Raw genomic sequence first — 21,693 nt, forward strand, 5'->3', positions numbered from 1 at the left:
TACCCCACCCAGGTTTTCACATGGGGCTAAAACCCTTCCAGTCCCAAAGTTTCTTTTTGGTTCCTCTAACTCAATTCTCCACCTTCTCACACTAATATGTGTTAACTAGGTAGAAAATGGGAGGTAGGGAAAAGGCAAAGCTAGAATCTCGCCTGAATTACTGAAACACTATTTTCTGGTATGGATACATTCTCTGTCTGATGATGGGCTGCTCTTTAGGAAAGTGTTTTGAGACCTTACCACTTTTTCTCTTAAAAAAAATTACTGAGAAAAGAGTAATTTTTGTTTATCATGCAGGGAGAAGAAAACTCAGTCTTTAAAAAAAAAAAAAAAAAAACAATTCTATCCATCCACCTGAAAGCCATCAGATGGCCTGTAGGAATAGTGTGGTCTAGCACTTGAACCCAGGGCGGGGATGGCAACCTGCAAGTCCAGGGCCAGGTGACTGTCAGTGTCTGGCTTCCTCAAAGTGTCTGGGGAACACAAAGGGTCACTCTCTATGTCAAGGGAATCCTACTATTAAAAAGCAGGAGGAATAAAACTAAGACAATCAATTAAAAAAAAAAAAAGAAAGTATGTCTCCCCAAATTCATTTAATTCAGCAAGTTTATCAAATTACCTGGTTGATTCCTGTTCTTTCAGACAAAGCAAATACCTGATTTAGATACAGGCACGTGTTCTCTGCAGATTTTTGGGGTTGCCCTGCTAGTCATTAGGAACTTGAAACCTATTACCCAGGAAGAAGCTCCATGGAGCCACAGCCACAGAATCCTGGCCACAGAATCCCACCCTCAGAGCACCGAGGTCTGCCTTGTTGGAGGGTGCATGTTAAAAACAGAAGGCTGGCAAAGGTAATCTGCTTTCTTACATCGTCATTCACTTGTCTTTACCTCCTCACTGCCTGGGAGCATCTCTCTGGGTGGGGGAAGCAGGTCGAGAGCACCACACACATGGCTATTCTGATGCGAAAAGTTTTATAGGGACAACACAGGCTAAACAAGAACACTATAAAGGAGGGAAACACAGGCTCAGTCAGGAAAACTGCCACAAGTGAGCTTGGAACTATTCAGGAGTGGTGTCAAATACCAACACCATATTTACAAGTCTAATTTGAAGCCTGACCCTTTTTAAGTGCAAGAGGAAGTTTGGGGAGAAACCATGCATGAAATCAAAAAATAGACATGTACACACAAACACCCAAGTTTTCATACTTTTGCCCGTTTTCTCCAAAAAGAACCAGACCCATAAAAGTGAAAAGCGCAGCCTCTTTTCCTCAAGTTTCTGTATTTATTACAAACTTCGAGAAGCCCCACGGTGGGCTGTGGTTCCCAAGGAGGCAGACTTGATTCTCCTTGGCCCCACTCACCCCTGACAATTAACCAAGGGAATGCTGGGAACGCAGGCAGGAACATCCAGAAGAGGAAAGAAAAAATATGGCTTACTTAGCTTATATGTTAAACCCAAGGGTATCAGTTTCTCCAAATACTTTCATACTTGCTGCTTCGCTAGAGTGTTAGCGGACTTCTCACCTGCATTGACAGAGCTCAGGCAAGCTGTGAGACCCAGAGGAAAGCAGTATGTTGATCCAGCATGCACGGGGGCGGTCACTTTATCCGACAGTCACACACGCCAGCCCCAAGCAAGTCCTCGGGGGCCCACAGCTGTTTGCTTTGTTGAGTGGGAGGGTGGGCTTTCCCCCTCCCTAGATTTCTCCTTGCTGCTCCACCGAGCTCTCTGCTGTTCCCTCTGGACCCAAGACAGCTGCTCAGTGTGTGTGTATGTAATTTATTGTTCCGCTGCTGCTGGCTTGTCCCCAGCCGCTGGCTTCTCAACCTGGGACTCTGGAGGAATCAGATACTGGACCTCCTCTGTACTGATGGCTACTTTATCTGGCTGGAGCCACCTCTTGAAATGCTCCAAGGTGCTAGGAGAGAGCAGGAGGATAGGGCGGCTGCGTCAGACCCGGCTGATTAATTACTTAATGATTATCTCAGTTACTCAAATGCTGCCTTCCCGCCCACCACCAATTTCTTCCTACAATTGTTTTTCACTGCTAAGGGGGGCGGGAGGATGACGATACCCCTCTGACAGCTGTGCATCCTGGCAGCTCAGCGGCATAATTTACCCCCTAGTGGGCACTGGCTATAAGCAGCACCAGGCCCCCTTCAAATGCAGAGCCTCTGAAGGCTTGGCAAGAATAGCTGGAGAAAAGCTTATGCCTCGGTCCTGTCTTTTTTCCCTTAAAACCAGAGAGGGAATTGTCCAAGGGAGGAAACATTTAAATAAATGCCAAATTATTAGCGAGCATCTTGAAATCTCCCGTACCTGAGGCACTCCGAGACTCCATTATACTTAAAGCAGTTAGCTGCACAAAGCATCATTTTTGTGGGGTTTTTTTGTTTGTTTACTTCATCCTATAGCACGTCCCCAAGATGGAAACATCTGCGTGGTAATTTCTCCCACAGAGAAATAGCCACTGTGCCAGAGGGCTCTTTTTGGGTTTGGATCTGTGAGGAGGGGGGAAAGGGCCCCCTCTCACCTTCCTTAAGTACCCAAGACCCTCCACTCTAATGCTTACAAGATATACATAGTAAACTATAAATAATGACAAATAACGGAAGCCTTATTCTATGCTCTTCAACAGCCCAAAGTCTTAAGCCAAGAGGTCAAGCCATCACCAGCAGGTTTCAGACGACTAAAATGGCAGAATCGAGTGATAGCCAGGAGGATTTCTCAGCCCATTACTCCTCTGCCAAAGGCATTGCCATGAGGAGAGTCACCTACCTGTGGCCTTCACTTATGTGAAGAACCACAAGGTTCCACTACAAGATGGCCTCTGTTTAAAAAAGAAACTCTGGGGGCGCCTGGGTGGCTCAGTGGGTTGAAGCCTCTGCCTTTGGCTCAGGTCGTGGTCCCAGCGTCCTGGGATTGAGCCCTGCATCGGGCTCTCTGCTCAGTGCACAGCCTGCTTCCCTTTCTCTCTCTCTGCCTGCCTCTCTGTCTACTTGTGATCTCTGTCAAATAAATAAATAAAATCTTAAAATAAAAAACTATTTCCAAAAAAAAAAAAAAAAAGAAACTCTGACGTCTGCAAATAAATGCCTATCTATTGTTTCTGATGCGCTTGTTCTAACACTCATAGAAAGAAGTGTTCCCACAGACAGCAGCTCAGGGGAACGGGTGCCCACAGCTCAGAGGCCCAGGGCACTCCAGGAGCATGATTTCATCTTCATCTCCCACACTTTTCACAGAATTGTTTCAGTCGCTTCTACAGAAAAGGGAACATCATCACATCATTGTAAGGTACTGACAGACATACAGAAACATTAACTCGAGCCTTGGTGCTGATCTGCTTTCAAAAGAAGAAGAATTTCTACTTGAGAATTGTGCAGGAGCAAATTTTGTCTTTTCTTCTCAGAACTGGAAAGGAGGCAAACATTCAAGGGGAGAGAGAATAGAGTACCAAATGATCGATGGGTTGGGAATGTGTGCATCTTCAAGTCTCTTGTGTTTAAGGGGAGTTTAAGGCTCAACTGGGTTGAGTCTTCAGAGACAGAAAAGAGCAAAATGTGTATGATTTTCTGAACCCTCAGAAGGTAGGTAGTTAGGCTGACTTTAGATGCCACGTTAATTTCTGAAGAATCTGGGGGCATACTGATGCAGTATTTAAGACAATGTAAGTGAAAATGCTTTGTATGTTGAAAAGTAAAATGTAACTATCAAGTTTTATTCACCTACAGTCCCCGACTTCAGCAGCTGTTTTATCTGACATCACGGGACTCTTAAAGTCAATGTTAACGATGTGTTGCAAACTTAGGTGATGTTTCCCTAAGACCTTTTGTTAACATTCAGGCTTTTACTTCCCTCACCAATTTTTTATTTTGAATAATTGCTTACTGAACTTTAAAAGTCCAGTAGGACTAACACTCATGGCTAACATTTACATTGTACTTACCAGGTGCAGGGTCTGTTCTAAGCACCTGAGACACTGTAACTCCTTTAACACTCCCCACAGCATGATGAGGGAAGAGCTACTATTCCTGCTTTACAGAGCAGGAAACTGAGGCACACCCAGGTTACTTCCTCAAGAACATACAACCAGGAAGTGGCAGAGCCTCTTTCTCAGGTGTCGAGCACCGAGCACCATTCCTCTCTTTGCGGCAGAAAGCCCTCTCCTCCTCTCTGCACCCAGCCCATCTGCAGATACTCCTCAAGTCCTACCTTCTTCTCTGGCACAAACACCAGAGCCCACAGGGAGCTCAAGAGTCTCTCAACTCCCAAAGCATGTTCTGTCACTTGCACTCACCCAGCTCTTTTCTTATGCTGCCTTATTTCGTTAGGTATGTCTTTATAAAAATTTGTTGTCTCTCCCCAAATAGTTTTGGGGGCCAAGAAAAAATGGGGGAGGGATACTAAAACTTCCTTACATCTCCCCGCCACCCTAGCACCTTCAGCCCCATAACATCATGAGTAGTGCCTTCACACAGTAGATGCTTAAGAAATTCATTCATTTAGTCTATGCTAATTTGAATGCCTGCGATATGACAGGAACTCTCTAAGGCAATGGCTAGTCAAGTAAGACACAGTTCCAGTTGTTGATCGTTACAACTTTCGTAAGCATGTTGTGTACTTAGGAATGAAGACCATGCTTTCTCCTCAATTCTGTCCAATCTGTGATCTAGATACAGGTGGAGTATTTGCTCTTTTGCAAAAATAATAATTATCAACACCTGCTACTGGACTAAGCAAATAGAGCATCCGCCAAAAGGACAATTTTGAGCTTAGAAAAGCTGATGTTGATATCAACCAGTGTCTGGACTCAAATGTCACTCTCCCCGAATTCTTTAGAGAAAGAGAAATTTCCCCAATGCAATGCTGTCAACTGGAACTGGACTGAGAACCAATTACCTCTCATCAGAATCAAGTCCATCCACAAAAAATTCTGATGCTAACTTCTCCTGCAGGAACCGATCCCAGCATTCCTTCTTGGCTTGGGCCAAGGTTCGAAGCATGTCCTTGGAAGTCACTTCCTGATTTAAACCTTTGATTCTTTTCAGCTTCTTCTCTAAAGAGAAGAGGAGAAGCAGCTTAACAAGGAAATTGAGTATGAAATAAAACTAAATCTGAAATGCAAGGTGACAGGGGCGTCTGGGTGGTTCAGACGTTAAGTGTCTGCCTTCAGCTCAGGTAGTGATCTCCAGGTCCTGGGATCAAGCCCCAAGTCAGGCTCCCAGCTCAGCAGGGAGTCTGCTTCTCCCTCTCCCTCTTCCCTTGCTTGTGCTCTGTCTCTCTCTCTCTCTCTCTCTCTCTAATGAGTAAATAAAATCTTTAAAAAATAAAATAAAATGGAAGGTGACAACTTAAAATTTCTCTCACTAATGAGTACATCCACACTCCCTGCAAAAGAGCCCTTTTTTTTTTTAAGGACAGGTAAAGGGAAATATACATTTTTCTTTTTCCTTCGCCATGTCTTAATTCTGTATTGTATCAAATACATGTTTAAACCCAGAAAGGAAAAAGGCCATAGGCTCTCATAAATAAATCAATGGCACATTTTCTTTGAAATCGCAGAAGCCAGCAGGTATCTCTCGAAAGCATTACTTGTTTTCCCTGGCTTGACATGTGTCAACTCCTTGAAAATAGTCTCTCTGAGGAGTTAATGGTTTTTCTTTCTCTTATAATGACAAGAAGTAGTTTCCAAATCTCATGAGAAAGAATTAGAGAAAATGATGAAAGATCCAATGGTTCATTACACACTAAAATTGACTTGATGAGAACGCAATAAGAAGAGACCTTTAAGATCTCTATCAGTGATTAAATTCTTGATTAAAGAAAGGCAATCTCCCAACATTTCTAAAAGTTACTCAACTTGTGGCCTGGATGTTGGAACCTAATAAAAACAAACATCTTGTAATCCCAGTGAGAGTGGTCTACGTGGCTTCTTGATGATAGATGTTTAATTACTCGCCTTTGCATTTTAAGTGTAATTTAGGAACAAGTGAAGAATAGAAGGAAGGGGATCACCATTTGCCTTCTCCTTTAATGTAGTCTTGCCTTCAATGATAATGAATGGGTAAATGATGGCCTTTTGGAAGGGGAGGGGGAATATCAAGCCCAGACCCAATTGAAACTTTATGATTTGCAATCCTGTTTTCATTTCTAAACAAGCCACATCAGCTAGCACCCACATATCAAAACAAAAAGCACCTTTAGTTGCTGCAAGTTACCTCTAGGAGCTCACCCATGCAAAAAAATCTGTACTTGATAAATGTTAAATATTTGAGTTTTTGCCTTCTTGAGGATGTGAAAAGAATTATATGGATCTCACATTGAGCTGGCTAAGTTTTTAATTGCTGCTCATAGTGGAGTCTTTTTTTTTTTTTTAAGATTTATTTATTTACTTGAGAAAGAGCATACATAGGCATGGTGGGGGGTTGGGTAGCAGAAGGAAAGGGAGAGAGAGAACCTCAAGCAGACTCCCTGCCAAGCACAGAGCCGAACCAGGGGCTCAATCTCATGACCCTGGGATCATGACCTTGACAAAAATCACGAGTGGAATGCTCAACTAACTAAGCCACCCAGGCGCCCCACATTCTTTTTGATTCAGGTCTATCTGGGAATAATTTTATTGTCTTGCCTTGGTTCTAAAGGTGGAAGGTACTCTTTGGGGCTTGAAAAAGTCTTCCCCCCCATGGGGCGCCTGGGTGGCTCAGTGGGTTAAAGCCTCTGCCTTCAGCATGATCCCAAGTCATGATCCCAAGATCCTGGGATGGAGCCCCGCATCGGGCTCTCCACTCAGCGGGGAGCCTGATTCCTCCTCTCTCTCTGCCTGCCTCTCTGCCTACTTGTGATCTTTGTCTATCAAAAAGAAAAAATAAATACATAAATAAATAAAAAGTCTTCCCCTCTCTGAGTGTGCTCAGTCCCTAATTAGGTGTGATCTAAGTTGTCCAGGCAGAAAGAGGCACCCCTGCATACTCCCAGCCTGCCTGCTACTATCTCCCAGATTCTGCCACAGGCAAAGAAATGGCTCTTATCCTTCAGAGAATGAAAACTTTTTTTTTTTTTTAAAGACTTTATTTATTTGACAGAGACACAGTGAGAGAGGGAACACAAGCAGGGGGAGTGGAAAAGGGAGAATCAGGCCTCCCGCCGAGCAGGGAGCCTGATGCGGGGCTCGATCCCAGGATTCTGGGATCATAACCTGAGCTGAAGGCAGACGCTTAACAACTGAGTCACCCAGACACCCTTAGAATGAAAGTTTTTCTCAAAGATTTTATTTATTTGAAAGAGAGCATAAGTGTGGGAGTGGCAGAGGGGGAGGGAGGACATGGGGCTTGATCCCAGGACCCCAGGATCAGATCATGATCTGAGCAGAAGGCAGATGCTTAACCAACTGAGCCACCCAGGTGCCCCCAGAGAATGAACTTTTAATCATCTTTTAAAAAAAAAATTTTTTTTAACATCTTAAAGTAATCTCTACCTCAATGTAGAGCTCAAATTTACAACCCTGAGATCAAGAGCCAGGATCTACTGATTAGGCAGCCAGGTGCCCCTTAATCATCTTCTTAACTGATTTTAGAAAAGATCTGTGGAGTTTTAACCTTCCAAACCAGTCTTCACCAATCAAATCATGACCGAATCCATGAAAGTTTCTTACAACCCCTGGGCACAGAGTACCAACAAGCCACAGGATCTGGTTCTCCAGCTTTCTTAGACTGTTGCTGCTGCTTCTCCTTATCATTAAACTGATGTTCTGACTGCCACAGAACAGAATTGTCAACCTTCTTGGCCACAGCTGCAAGTATTACTATCCTAACTTTGGTAGCTTCCAGAAAAATTTCACATTACACCTGGATGTTTCTTGTTATCCATCATTCCACTTGTGTTTTTCCCACATCTTTTTCCTCCAGTACATCATTAACGAAACTCCTTTTGTTTTTCCAAGGTATTTCTTAGAGATCATGTAAACTCTATTCTGATTCTTTCTGCCCTTCCTCAAAAGGTTCTTCCTAAATTGCCTTTCCTTCCTCAAATGATTATTCCCAGGTTTGGTTTTGTGACACATAGATGGGCCTCATGGGTTTTTAATAATAAAAGGATACCACAATTCTAAAGCAATCACTTCCCTAGACTGATACATTTCTTTCTCCTTGAATGGGACAATCTGACTCTCTTTCCTATATTCCGAGTCTCTCTAAATACTAACACTTAAATACTAACACAAGACAGCTATTTGAGGAAATATTTGAAAAATTAAATGACTAAAGAATTAAATCACTAATAAGAGGTAGAATGATTTTATGTCAACATGCTCCCACTCCAACAATCAATCCATTTAATATTATAGTTTTTTCATACAGTAGTTTTTCAATATAAGAGTTTCATCAGAAATCCATGTGCAGCTCTGGGGAACTTTTCTTTCAGGATGGCATAATGTTTGACACTTCTGAGTTATCTGAATATATGGGCAACCGATAATAGGCAAGAGGGTTCTCCACAGGATGCCAAGAAATGAAGCAGAATTCAGATGAAACAGAGGCAGGAGGTAACAAAGACTGTTTAAAGGGATATACAAGGAAAAGGGTGCCCCTGGGGTGCGTGACTAGCTCAGTCAGTAGAACATGCAACACTTGATCTCAGGGTTGTAAGTTCAAGCCCCACGTTGGGTGTAGAGATTACTTAAAAAATAAAATCTTAAAAAAAAAAAAAGGTAAAGGGTGCTCCTTGCCAACAACCAACCCAAAACACCTCCTTAGAATTACATATAATACATGTGGTGAGGACAAAAAATAGTAATAATAGAGGGGCGGGGAATCTGGGTAGTTCAGTGGGTTAAAGCCTCTGCCTTCGGCTCAGGTCATGATCCCAGGGTCCTGGGATCGAGTCCCACATTGGGCTTTCTGCTCAGCGGGGAACCTGCTTCCTCCTCTCTCTCTGCCTGCCTCTCTGCCTACTTGTGATCTCTCTATGTGAAATGAATAAATAAAATCTTTAAAAAATAAAAATAAAAAATATATGTAATAGAGGGGCGCCTGGGTGGCTTAGTCAGTTAGGTTAAGCGTCTGCCTTTGGCTCAGGTCATGATCCCAGAGATCTGAGCCAAGCCCCAAGTTCCCCACCATGGGCTCTCTGCTCCGACGGGAGCCGCCTTCTCCCCCTCACCCACCTGCGGCTCTTGTGCTCTCTTGCTCTCTGTCAAATAAATAAACTAGAAATCTTTTAAAAAAGAATAGAAACCAGGTGATGAAACTGAACTTCCACATGCCAACATGCTTCCTTAAAACCACCGACTTCTGATTAAAAAAAAAAAAAAGCCATCTAACTTACCTAGAGTTGCTAAATACACTTCTGAATCCTGTAAGGGAGCCCAAGGCTTTGTAGCCGGCTGAACAGCAAACTCTGGAGCCTCCCTTTGGCCTGTGCCCGCAGGGTAAGAATCCATAAAGGAGTCTGAGAAAGCATTGCTGGCACCATCTTCTTGGTCAGGATTTGGCAGACAGGAACAGATTTCAGCCCAAAGATCAGGGCCAGATCTTGTGGCTGTAGAGTCAATGCTCTCAAACATTTTCATTTGGAATCTGAGCTGAAAAACATGAAGGACTGGCTTTAAGGATATATTATAAGTATGCAGTACTCAGATATTTGTTTACCCAGTGAAAGAAGGTGAAAATGTCTTTTATTAGATTCCTATGTTACAAATATAAAGATGACAAAAGGGTAATCGGATTCCTCTTCTGGCTCTGCACTCAAGTTGTTTTCATAACAAAGTTTCTTTTTAAAAATGAAATGCCTACAAGCCAGACACAAAAGGACAAATAATGAATGATTCCACTTAAATGAAGTACCTACAGTCAAATTCATAGAGTTGGAAAATAGATTGGTGGTTGCCAGGGGTTTGGCAGAGGAGGGTATGGCAGTTACTTTTTCATGGGTACAGAGTTTTAGTTTGGGAAGTTCTAGAGAAGGATATTCGAGATGGTTGCACAACCAGATGTGTCACAACTGCACATCTAAAAATGGTTAAAATGGCAATTTTGTTATATATTTCATCACACACACACAAACACACACACACTTCTAAGACATTCCCAGTGGAGACAACCATGCTGCACTTCTTTCCAAAGATCTCCATCCTGTCCTAAGCCAATTAAATTCTGTTTTCAATAGGACACACACTAAAGGCCTTGCAGAGTTCCAAATACACGAGGATAATAAAAATGCTTCTTGGTGAAAACTGTAAGAAATGTCATATGCAAAACTCCATCTGCTCATTACATGTAGAAAAGCTGGACTATATACCTTATTCTTATTTTATAAGTTCTTATTTTAATAGGCAGAAACACTAGAAGAGATATTTCCATCAGTTTACAAACGAAGGAACTGAGAATCAGAAGGGTAACTAGTCAAGGGTCCCTTGCTGATGGTGATTCCTTGACTGGAAACCAGACCTGTGCCACTCCAAAATCCACGTTCTTATCCAACACCACACCGCCTGGGACTTTCACAATTATCTAGTCTTAACAAAATGGTTGACACCTTCTTTTCAGGAGGGACCTTTTAGATTAGGAAGGTAGCCTGAGGTAAGGTTTGAATAATTCCAGGAGTGACAGTTCAGGCAAAGCAGGCGCCTAGAAGAGGGGACAAATAAGTCACAGCGGCCCTGGAAGAATTGATGCCAGGGTCCACGACAAACCTCCATCCCCACCCCGAAGTCGTTTGAACCCACCCAAACCAAAACTTTCCTCTCACCGGGGCCCGGATCCTTTCCCCCTCCTCCCTAGAAGCCCAGAACAGCACAGGGAATCCTGGCGTTCAGACCCGGGGCTCAGTCATTCTGGGCTCACAAACTGGCTGGAGGGGAGAAGTCAGACCCCGAGGTCCCTCCGTGGTATCCTGGGATGGGACTGGGGCAGAGGAGCTAAAACGCTGGGCACCTTTATCCTCTTCACCTACCGCAAACGCCTACCCACCAGCTCCCAAACGCTCGGTTAAGTTCCGGCGCGGAAGGGTAGGAAGAAGTAGCGGGGCGGAGTCTCCGAGTGACGGACCCCGGGAGTCCTCCAACCACCGCCCAACCTGGCGATGTTCTGTGCGTGGATTGGCTGACAGGAGCTCGGCCGGGTAAGGAAGTGAGGAACAGAGTGAGAAAAAGAAGTAGGCGGGACTTGTCGCGGGGATACAGTGGAGTCACATGCCTTGGGCCCCCACCTTCTCTGAGACAGGTTCCACTAGCGTCTTATCTGAGCGTTCCTCGCCCGGACACCGAGTCCTCGGGCCATCCTCTTCTCGGAGAGGGAACCCCAGTTGCCCAGGTCTTTGAGTTTTCTTGGTTACCTGAGCAAATTCACCTCCTCGGCAATCCTCTGGGTTGGTGTTTTCTGAAAATCTCATCCCTTTGCTACCCAAATTAGAGCACTCCGGCGGCTCGAATGGGGAAGGAGGAGACGACTTTCCTTAGTCTTACAGGAGACCCAGATCCCATTAGCCAAGTTAGGCTTTCTTTTATTCATTTAGTCAATAGACACCGAGCACCTCCTGTTCTGTTCTAAGACTTGTGTTAAGCGGTAATTCAAGACCGGTAAGAGTTTGTATGGGTCCCAGAGTATTTACAGCCAAATGTAGGAAGGTGCACCAAAGGGGTAGACAATTTTACAAATAACAGCAAAGAGTTATAGAAGATATGACAGAAGTGTGGCCAGTGTACATAAAGGAGAGAATGGTAAGGGAGTATGTCAGATTTTTTTAAAGGAGATGACTTTTGGGGTGCCTGGGTAGCCCTGTCATTTAAGCGTATAACTTGATCTCACTCAGATCTTGATCTCAGGGTTGAGTTTGAGCCCTGCTTTGGGCTCCACGCTGGGAAAAAAAAAAAAAATAGAAGATGGAGATGTCTTTTTTATATCTTTCAGAGCTTAACATTTCCCTAAGATGCAACCCTTCCTCCCCTGCTCTCCACCCCCAGTTTCCAGGCCAGTTAACTCTCTCCCAAAGAAACATGTGACCAAAGCCATTAGCCAACCATCAGTAGACATAACTTGACTGAGGCTATAGCCTTTAGATGTATCCAAAGCCAATCAGCGTAGTTATGGTTAGTAACTACCACCATGAAAAGGGAACTCTGAGGAACTCTGCTGTTCATATTTATAACCATCCTTCACCATCCTTAGCATATGCAAACAGAAAGAAGTGGAAAGCAAGAAGATTAGAAAGCAAAGGAGCAAATAATAGGCAAGATTTTTTCAGGGTTTATTCATAGGAAATAAGTAGGTAGTTGGGGGACAAGTCTATGAGTGAGAGATTCCCCAGAGTCCTCCAACTGCCACTGGACTGGAGACATGAATCTGGCAGCATCTGGTTCATAGAAAGGGTCACTGTCATAGGTTTATAGGTGTTTCATCAAGCTACTCTGTGACCTTCAAACTCATGCCATTTTCTCTGATAACCTGCTCACCAAACAAACTCTTGATTACAAATGTAGCCTCTCAAATATCTTGAACAAGGATGAGGGTATCTTGGATGCATGGGTGGCACATTCAGTTAAGCATCTGCCTTCGGCTCAGGTCATGATCTCAGGGTCCTGGGATTGAGCCCCATGTCCAACTCTCTGCTCAGCAGGGAGTCTGCTTCTCCCTATCCCTCTATGTTCAGAGGCATTGGGGGATTTCCTGAGTCCCTTGGTGAGGTTTAGACACTGTTCCTGCTGTATATACATAGATACTGCAGCTGGCATTGCTGACTGACCACTGGACACAAGAATCTCCCCTACTGTTAGCTCTCCGAATCAGATGTTTCCAATGCTATCTTGTTACACACGGGCTCTACACTGTGCCTGCTTCCTCTACTGTGTGCCTCTGAACTAATGGCCCTGACTGATCAATGGAGCCCAGGTGATGAACGCCCAGGCTGTAAGGGAATCTGAGAAGTCCAGTTTCTGGTTTCCACATCTTATAATGTGGGAAATTCCTCACACAAAAGAAGAGTGTTAAGAAGATGCTGGATATCCCCCAAAAATGACAAATGTCTACTCTACATGGTCTATACCAGCGCTCCTCGAATGTTAATATACAGACATAACATCTGAAGATATTGTTAAAATACAGATTCTCATTCAGTAGTTTAGGAGGAAAGAAGGAACAAGATTCTGCAGTTCTAGCAAGTTTCCAGGTGTTTCCCATGTTGCTAATCCAGAGACTGCATTTTGAGGAGCAAGGCTTTATATAATCCCACAAGGACTTCCTCTCTAGAACGTTTCAATATCTCATTCCTTGTCTGTGCTTCAAACACATTAGGAAAAACATTCTTAAAAAAAAATTATTGAAATAGAATTCACATTCCATACAATTCACCCTCTTGTCATGTAGCTGGTTCACAGAGGCCTGTCTTCTCTTTAAAAAAAAAAAAAAATTTTATTTATTTTACAAAGAGAGTAGGCAGAGAGGCAGGCAGAGAGAGAGGAGGAAGCAGGCTCTTGCTGAGAGAGAGCCCGATGTGGGGCTCGATCCCAGAACCCTGGGATCATGACCCGAGCGGAAGGCAGAAGCTTTAACCCACTGAGCCACCCAGGTGCCTTGAGGCCTGTCTTCTCTTGATTTGGCTGTTTCTGAACCTGTTCTCCAGCTCTCTTTATTTTATGAGGCACTAATACCCTTTCAGTAATCGCCTCTCTGATTAAGTTAACCAGAGTTGGTTTTGTATTTTGCATTTAAGAACACTGACAAATACTTCTGATCCACTTGCCGTTTTAACCCGACAGGAGCATATGAAAGGCAAATGGGAGCTTTCTAATCCTTCTCAGGAAGGATATATGTGAAGACATTTCTTCTGGGCTGTGCATGTTTAGATACACATGTAACAGCTTAATTGAGTTATAAGTCACTATAATATTCACCCTTTAAAGTATACAACACCGCCCTTCTTAGCATACTGAGTTCAGCAATCCTCATTCTGATTTGTTTTGAATAAAACTCCTTTCATTTTCCAGATCCAAGGGACTTTGGGCGTTAATCTACATGGAATCTACACTTTTGATGAGTCATTCTCACAGCCTCCCCCACTGAACTGACTCCTACATTCACTCTCACTGCTTCTCAACTGGCAACTCAACACATTCAACCCCACTCATTCAACTCCCTCCGTCACTTCCTCTCTTTTCAGTCCCCGCCTCGACACTGGGCCTCGCTGATTGGCTCGTGCCCGGTGACGTCCTCACATCGCGACCCAGGACCTGGGGCCGGCTTGTCATGTGGCCGGGCGGCTGCCGGTGGCTCCCAGTTCTTCTACAAGGGTACCTCAACCTCGGGCGCCTCACCTCTGCCAGGACTTGGGGTAGTTGTTGGGGTCCGATGGCAGAAACATTCTCGATTGGGGCCGAGGCAGTGAGTGGGCTGAGGGCTCCGGTTCAACAAAACGGAGACGCAGGTGGCGACGCAAGGGGTGAGCGGACCTCCGGAAGCCCGAAGCCTGTGGACGCGGGAGTGGAGCCGCCCCAGGAGGTCGGGAAGCAGACCCCAGTGAGCGAGGAGCAGGCCCCGGTTGCCCCTTCGGGCCCAGGCAAGCGTAAGAAGCGACGGGACGCCACCAGGGAGCGCGTCGTGCCACCCCCGAAGAAGCGGCGGGCAGGGGTGAGCTTCAGCGATGAGCATTTTGCAGAGACCAGCTACTATTTCGAAGGCGGCCTGCGCAAAGTACGGCCTTATTACTTTGACTTCCGGACCTACTGCAAGGGCCGCTGGGTGGGCCACAGCTTGCTGCACGTCTTCAGCACCGAATTCCGAGCCCAGCCCCTGGCATACTATGAGGCCGCAGTCCGGGAGGGGCGCCTGCATCTCAACGAGGAGCCGGTACAGGACCTCAGCATTGTGCTCAAGGTGGAGTCCTGATGGGGCCGGCCGGAAGCGGGCGCGAAAAGGGAGCAGGGGTCTTTTCAGAGTTAATAGGGCATAGATACTGAAGTAAAATCGAGGTAATTCTGAGGCGTTTTCGCTTTCACTTGGAACACTCTTTTATCCCATTCCTCTTATCCCATATCCGCAAAAGTAGTCTGCTTCAAAACTCTGCTCATATATCCCCTGCATCCAGGCGGCTTCCTTGTTTCCAGGGAACAGAAGTTGAAATTCTTAACGCTCGTTTTGTGCACTGTCTTGTGGCACTGGCACTGATCGTTATGTTGCACTGTAGATCTCTGTACAAATAGTAATAATCGAGCCTGTCGTTTATGTCTCCTTACTGTGTGCTGGCACAGAGGTAAGCGTTTTAGTACTTAATATTAATTTCTAACGACAGCCGTGTGGGGTAGGTATTGCCACCTAATTTTACCTGTGAGGAAACGAAACTAAGGTAAACCTCAGAGACGTTAAGTACCTGCCCCAGTGTGACCTCCAAAGCCTGTGTTCTTGTAACTACTACTTATTTATCATAGATCCTGAGACGATGGAATTGGGAAATGTCAGGTAGAAAGACTAGAATTGTCTAGCCCAGTGCTTTGACCTTTTCACATTCCATCACAGCTAAGAGTTACCAGACCCCTGTCAGTAACACTTTGTTGTGAGGGGAGACAAGGTGATTTCAGCATTTGGGGAATGAGTGGTTTGAATCCCCTCTCCCATCTCTGTTTTGAGAAGTACAGGTCTGACCTAGTCCTCACATTTTTCGGTGAGGAAACTGAGGCCCAGAGAAGTTAAGTGACATGCAGTGAGCCTGTGGCAAATCCAAGTCTAGAGACCTGATGTTTGGACTTATAGTTTAGTGTTATTTGTTCAAAGTCACAATATATAAGTGATGATTTTATGGAGCTTTTCCCCCTCCATTTTAGAAAACTTTACCTTTTATTTTTTTAAGATATTCATTCATTCATTCATTTTTTTTTTTTTTTAAGATTTTATTTATTTATCTGACAGGCAGAGATCACAAGCAGACAGAGAGGCAGGCAGAGAGAGAGAGGGAAGCAGGCTCCCTGATGAGCAGAGAGCCCGACGCGGGACTCGATCCCAGGACCCTGAGACCATGACCTGAGCCGAAGGCAGCGGCCTACCCCACTGAGCCACCCAGGCGCCCCTCATTCATTCATTTTGAGAGAGAGACAGAAAGCAGGGGGAGCGGCAAAGGGAGAGGGAGAGAATCCCAAGTAGACTCCCCTCCCAGCAGGGATCCCTAGGTGGGGCTTGATCCCACCACCCTGAGATCATGACCCCAGCAGAAATCAAGAGCTAGACGCTCAACCAACTGAGTCACTCAGGCACCACAGAAAACTTTATCTTTTTTTTTTTTTTAAAGATTTTATTTATTTATTCGACAGACAAGAGATCGCAAGGAGGCAGAGAGGCAGGCAGAGAGAGAGGAGGAAGCAGGCTCCCCGCTGAGCAGAGTCCGATACAGGGCTCGATCCCAGGACCCTGAGATCACGACCTGAGCTGAAGGCAGAGGCTTTAACCAACTGAGCCACCCAGGTGCCCCAGAAAACTATCTTTTATTTTTTTTTTTTAATCTTTTTTTTATTTTTTATTTTAAAGATTTTATTTATTTGTCAGAGAGAGAGGAGAGCGAGCGAGCACAGGCAGACAGAATGGCAGGCAGAGGCAGAGGGAGAAGCAGGCTCCCCGCCAAGCAAGGAGCCCGATGTGGGACTCGATCCCAGGACGCCGGGATCATGACCTGAGCCGAAGGCAGCTGCTTAACCAACTGAGCCACCCAGGCGTCCCGAAAACTATCTTTTAAATGTAACTTTTTTTGTAGAGAAAATACAAATAAACAAAACTAAAAAAAATTCATAATCCCACCAGCCAGAAATACCACCAAAACATTTTTGTGGATACCCTTCTAGTACTTTTCCAATGCCTGCCCTCTGCCTGTATGTCTGTCTATATTTTTATACGATGAATACACTATGCACGCTATATTTTCTGCTGAAGGATGTACTGTGACCATTCTGTGTCAGTTAGGAACAGGAAGCTGTGTGAAGTTGATGACAGGTTGCTCGGCCCTGGTCTGATGAGTTGCCTATGTCATTTGCAGGATAATGACTTCTTGAGGAACAGGGTGCACAGGCACGAGCCACCAGTCACAGCAGAGCCTGTCCGCCTGCTTGCTGAGAATGAGGATGTGGTGGTTGTAGACAAGCCTTCTTCCATTCCTGTCCACCCTTGTGGCCGCTTTCGACATAACACTGTCATCTTCATCCTGGGCAAGGAGCACCAACTCAAAGAGCTACACCCATTGCATCGGCTTGACCGCCTTACCTCGGGGGTCCTCATGTTTGCCAAGACAGCGGCTGTCTCAGAGAGGATTCATGAGCAGGTTCGGGACCGGCAGGTGAGCTGGGCTTTTGTCTCCTGCGTGCCATTTCCTGGGCTCACGAATGCTCTATGTCAAAAGTGTGTCACTGAGTTCTGTGAAAGTGGGCCTTCATGTTATCTGGCCAAGCTTCCTATCCAAAGGAAGGTCAGCACTGAAAATACCAAAGACAGGTTATTATTTCTTCTGTTTCTGGTTTGTTTGTTTTTGGTTTTGGTTTTTTTTTTAAGATTTTATTTATTTATTTGACAGAGAGAAATCACAAGTAGGCAGAGAAACAGGCAGAGAGAGGGGGAAACAGCCTCCCTGCTGATCAGAGAACCCAATGCCGGGCTCGATCCCAGGACCCTGGGATCATGACCTGAGCCATAGGCAGAATCTTAACCCACTGAGCCACCCAGGCGCCCCATCTCTTCTGTCTCAAAAGCTCTTTAGAGAGGCATATACACAGCCTCTGTTGGTAGTTTGCTGTTTGGAAGTTTCAAAGTGCTGACCAGCTGACCAAGGTGTTTTTTATTTTGTTTGTTTTTTTATGCTGAAGGTTTTTAAGATTGTGGTGAGAACCTACTTGGTAGAAAGATTCTGGATGAGGCTGAAGAAGCTTGGGTAGAAGAGTTAAATGGTAGTGACTGTGGTCTTAAGACTTGTAATTCCAGATCTGATTGTGATATAGTGAGTGTTTACTATGTACCAGGCTCAGTACAAAGTACATTAGAGTCTAAGTTACTGAATCCTAACAGTCCGGTGAGTTCACTGCTTTTCTAGTTTTAATGTTTTCTGGACAAGTTAATGAGGTTTGAAGAGGCTAAGTTTTATACCCAGAATCATGCAAGTGGGAAATGGTGGATTGGGGTTTGCATCCTCTTCCATCTGACACTGATGCATTTCTCATCACTGTATTGGGTCTGAACTTCATGAATTTAGGCTTTGTGCTGACTTTCTCCCTCTTCCCTCCTATGTAGCTGGAGAAGGAGTACGTGTGCCGGGTAGAGGGGGAGTTCCCCGCTGAGGAAGTGACCTGCAAAGAGCCCATCTTGGTGGTGTCTTACAAGGTAGGGGTGTGCCGTGTAGATGCTCGGGGCAAGCCCTGTGAGACAGTGTTCCAGAGACTGAGCTACAATGGCCACTCCAGTGTGGTGCGGTGCCGGCCCCTCACAGGCCGCACTCACCAGATCCGAGTCCACCTCCAGTTCCTGGGCCACCCCATCCTCAATGACCCCATCTACAACTCAGTTGCGTGGGGTCCCTCTCGGGGCCGGGGCGGCCACATTCCCAAGACAGATGAGGAACTGCTTCGGGACCTTGTGGCAGAGCACCAGGCCAAACAGAGCCTGGATGTGCTAAATCTCTGTGAGGGCGATCTGTCCCCAGGACTCATAGACTCTACAGCTCCCTCCTCAGAGCTGGACAAGGACCACCTAGAAGAGTTGGCTGCATCTGCCCAGAAGATGGATGGAGCAGTTGAGGCAGCTCCTCAAGTTCTGGACACAACGGCCTTGGCACCAGAAAAGGCAGCTGAAACAGATGTTGTGAATCAAGAGAGAGACCCTCTCTGTGCAGAGTGCCGGCTGGTGCGCCAGGACCCCTTGCCCCAGGACCTTGTGATGTTCCTGCATGCTCTGCGCTATAAAGGGCCAGGGTTTGAGTACTTTTCACCGATGCCTGCCTGGGCACAGGATGATTGGCAAGAAGACTGAGGGCTATGGCCAATGGGAGGATTGCTTCTTGAATTGGAAGAGGAATGGGCCATGGAGTAGGAGCTGACCTCATGGCCTGGTACTCAGGGTTTCTACAGGAGTGAGGCTGGGCTCTGAAAGGATCTCCTTATACTTGCTACCTCCTTCTTTCCTCTCCCTCTAAGCTAGAACTAAGGAACTTGTTGGCTTGTAAATATATCCTTTTTTCTAACACCTTGTGTGTCGGGTTTTCTTACCTTTTTTTTTAAATTGAGGTAAAATTCACGTAATATACAGTTAACCATCTGAAGATCCACAGTTTAGTGACGTTTAGTACATTCACAAGGTTGTGCAAGCATCACCTCACCTAGTTTTATTTTATTTTTTTTTTTTTTAAAGATTTTATTTATTTATTTATTTGACAGACAGAGATCATAAGCAGGCAGAGAGGCAGGCAGAGAGAGAGGAGGAGGCAGGCTCCCTGCTGAGCAGAGAGCCCGATGCGGGGCTCGATCCCAGGACCCTGAGATCATGACCTGAGCCGAAGGCAGCAGCTTAACCCACTGAGCCACCCAGGTGCCCCCTCACCTAGTTTTAAAACATTTCCATCACCCAAACCCATACCCATTAAACAGTCACTCCCCGTATCCCCTTCCTCCTAGCTCTAGTGACCATTAATCTACTTTCTGTCTGTACGGATTTGCCTATTTTGGACTTTTCATATAAATGGAATCATATAGTATGTGACCTTTTATGTCTGTCTTCTTTTGCTTAGCATAATGTTTTTAACATCTGCCTAGTTTATAGCATGTATCAGTACTTCGTTCCTTTTTTTTTTTTTTTTTAAGATTTTTTTATTAAGAGACTATGCACATGCATAAGAGAGCACAAGCAGGGGGAGAGACAGAGGAAGAAGCAGACTCCCTGCTGAGCAGGGAGCCCTATGTGAGGCTTGACCCCAGGACCCTCAACCTAACTGAGTCACCCAGGCTCCCCACTACTTCATTCCTTTTTATGGGAGAATAATACTCCATATGGGTATACCACATTTGTATATCCATCAGTTGATGGACATTTGGGTTGTTTCCACCTTTTGGCTATTGTGAGTAGTGCTGTTATGAACATTCATGTATAAGTTTGTGTTTGAATAGATGTTTTCAGTTCTTTGAGTGTATACTAAGGGATGGAACTGCTGGATCATATGGTAATTCTATTTTTAATATTTTGAAGAATCATCAAACTGTTTTTCCACAGTGGCTGAGCCATTTTACATTCCCCCTGGCAATGCACAAGGGTTTCAATTACTCTATCCTCACCAAGACTTGTTACTTTTCATTGTTTTGATTATAACCAGCCTAGTGGGAGTGAAGTATTCTTGCATTGTGGTTTTGATTTGCATTTCCCTGTTCAGCATCATTGCATGTGCTTCCTGGCTATTTTTATATCTTTGGAGAAATGTCTGTTCAAGTCTTTTGCCCATTTTTAAATTGGGCTGTTTGTCTTTTGTTGTTGAGTTATAAGAGTTCTTCATATATTCTGGATATAAGACCCTTACCAGATAAATGATTTTCAAATATTTTCTCCTATTTTGCAAGTTGCCTGTGCATTTTGTTGATAGTGTCCTTTGATTCAGAAGTTTTAATTTCTTTTTTTAATTGCAATAAGAACACTTTTTTTTTTAAGATTTTGTTTATTTGACAGACAGAGATCACAAGTAGGTGGAGAGGCAGGCAGAGAGAGAGAGAGAGAGAGAGGTAGGGAAGCAGGCTCCCTGCTGAGCAGAGAGCCCGATGTGAGGCTGGATCCCAGAATCCTGGGATCATGACCTGAGCCGAAGGCAGAGGCTTTAACTCACTGAGCCACCCAGGCACCCGTGCGGTAAGAACACTTAACATGAGATCGTACAGTACTGCATAGTTAACTATAGGCACGATGTTTTATAGCAGATCTCTAGAACTTAATCATCTCACGTAACTAAAACTTTATACCCATTTAATAACAGTTTCCTATTTCCCCTTACCCCCAACTCTCTGCTTCTATGTATTCGCCTGTTTTAGATACCTGAGAAAAAAAATTGTTTTCCTTTACTTACTATTCACAGAATACTCTGTACTTCAAATATGTGGAGAGTTTCCCCAAACCATGGAATTCTCCCAACACCAGCTGGGTGCCTACAATTTAACTAAATTCTGACACTATCTACCTGGAGATAACATCAGATCCCACCGGTTAAGGGCCCAGTCCCACAAGACTGCTCCACATCAGATGCCAGTTGCAGACCCAGGTTGTCACCTGTGCTTCTGACCAACCAGAAATCTGAGGTTCCAACAACCCCCTCCTTGGGTTCAGTTATTTACTAGAATGGCTCACTTAGGAACAGTTTATTTACTAGATTATTGGTTTATTACAAAGAATATTAAAGGGAAGGGGTGCCTGGATGGCTGAGTTGGTTAAGTGTCTGCCTTTGGCTCAGGTGATCCTAGGATTGAGCCCCGCATCAGGCACCCACTTGGTGGGGAACCTGCCTCTCCCTCTCCCTCTGCTTCTTGCCCCACTTGTGCTCTCTCTCTCTCTCTCAAATGGATAAGTAAAATCTTTTAAAAAAAGAAAAGAATATTAAGGAATATGACTGAACTGCCAGATGAGGAGACACACAGGGCAAAGTCTTAAAGGGTCCTGAGGCATAGAAGCCTCTGACCCTGAAGTGTTGGGGGTGTGCAGTCCC

At 44.9% G+C, this 21,693-nt stretch overlaps 2 protein-coding genes and 1 long non-coding RNA gene across 8 annotated transcripts; 1 reads left to right on the plus strand and 2 right to left on the minus strand.

Annotated features, from left to right (window-relative positions):
• Positions 1–1,264: 1,264 nt before the first annotated feature.
• Positions 1,265–11,071, minus strand: CCDC32 (coiled-coil domain containing 32). Of its 6 annotated transcripts, none has more exons than XM_047738103.1 (4): positions 10,957–11,070; positions 9,331–9,586; positions 4,909–5,065; positions 1,265–1,924 (listed from the first exon to the last, which is right to left on the minus strand). In XM_047738103.1, exons 2-4 carry the CDS (start codon positions 9,572–9,574, stop codon positions 1,786–1,788), a joined length of 540 nt encoding a protein of 179 aa, XP_047594059.1. In that variant the 5' UTR covers positions 9,575–9,586; positions 10,957–11,070; the 3' UTR covers positions 1,265–1,785. The 6 variants fall into 6 exon arrangements, with proteins under 6 accessions (XP_047594059.1, XP_047594062.1, XP_047594060.1 ...); XM_047738106.1 differs by having other exon boundaries at positions 9,331–9,581; positions 10,957–11,008; XM_047738104.1 differs by having other exon boundaries at positions 10,848–10,986.
• A 2,941-nt stretch (positions 11,072–14,012) lies between these two features.
• Positions 14,013–19,203, plus strand: RPUSD2 (RNA pseudouridine synthase domain containing 2). Its single transcript, XM_047738921.1, has 3 exons — positions 14,013–14,870; positions 17,014–17,310; positions 18,255–19,203. Exons 1-3 carry the CDS (start codon positions 14,244–14,246, stop codon positions 18,987–18,989), a joined length of 1,659 nt encoding a protein of 552 aa, XP_047594877.1. The 5' UTR covers positions 14,013–14,243; the 3' UTR covers positions 18,990–19,203.
• Positions 19,204–19,236: 33 nt separating this feature from the next.
• LOC125105432 (uncharacterized) lies at positions 19,237–19,742 on the minus strand. Its single transcript, XR_007128896.1, has 2 exons — positions 19,557–19,742; positions 19,237–19,335 (listed from the first exon to the last, which is right to left on the minus strand). It is a non-coding gene; the product is annotated as an uncharacterized LOC125105432 (long non-coding RNA).
• Positions 19,743–21,693: the final 1,951 nt, after the last annotated feature.

Source organism: Lutra lutra, chromosome 7 (assembly GCF_902655055.1).
Source record: "Lutra lutra chromosome 7, mLutLut1.2, whole genome shotgun sequence".
NCBI classification, from domain to species: Eukaryota; Metazoa; Chordata; class Mammalia; order Carnivora; family Mustelidae; genus Lutra; species Lutra lutra.

Excerpts from the sequence above, each read along its gene's own strand:
- RPUSD2 (XM_047738921.1), top strand. The coding sequence starts at position 14,244 with ATGTGGCCGGGCGGCTGCCGGTGGCTCCCAGTTCTTCTACAAGGGTAC. Across the intron at positions 14,871-17,013 it reads ACCTCAGCATTGTGCTCAAG|GATAATGACTTCTTGAGGAA; the intron begins GTGGAGTCCTGA and ends TGTCATTTGCAG. Across the intron at positions 17,311-18,254 it reads AGCAGGTTCGGGACCGGCAG|CTGGAGAAGGAGTACGTGTG; the intron begins GTGAGCTGGGCT and ends CCTCCTATGTAG.
- CCDC32 (XM_047738103.1), bottom strand. The coding sequence starts at position 9,574 with ATGAAAATGTTTGAGAGCATTGACTCTACAGCCACAAGATCTGGCCCT. Across the intron at positions 5,066-9,330 it reads AGTGTATTTAGCAACTCTAG|AGAAGAAGCTGAAAAGAATC; the intron begins GTAAGTTAGATG and ends TCTTCTCTTTAG. Across the intron at positions 1,925-4,908 it reads GGACTTGATTCTGATGAGAG|CACCTTGGAGCATTTCAAGA; the intron begins GTAATTGGTTCT and ends GCTCTCTCCTAG.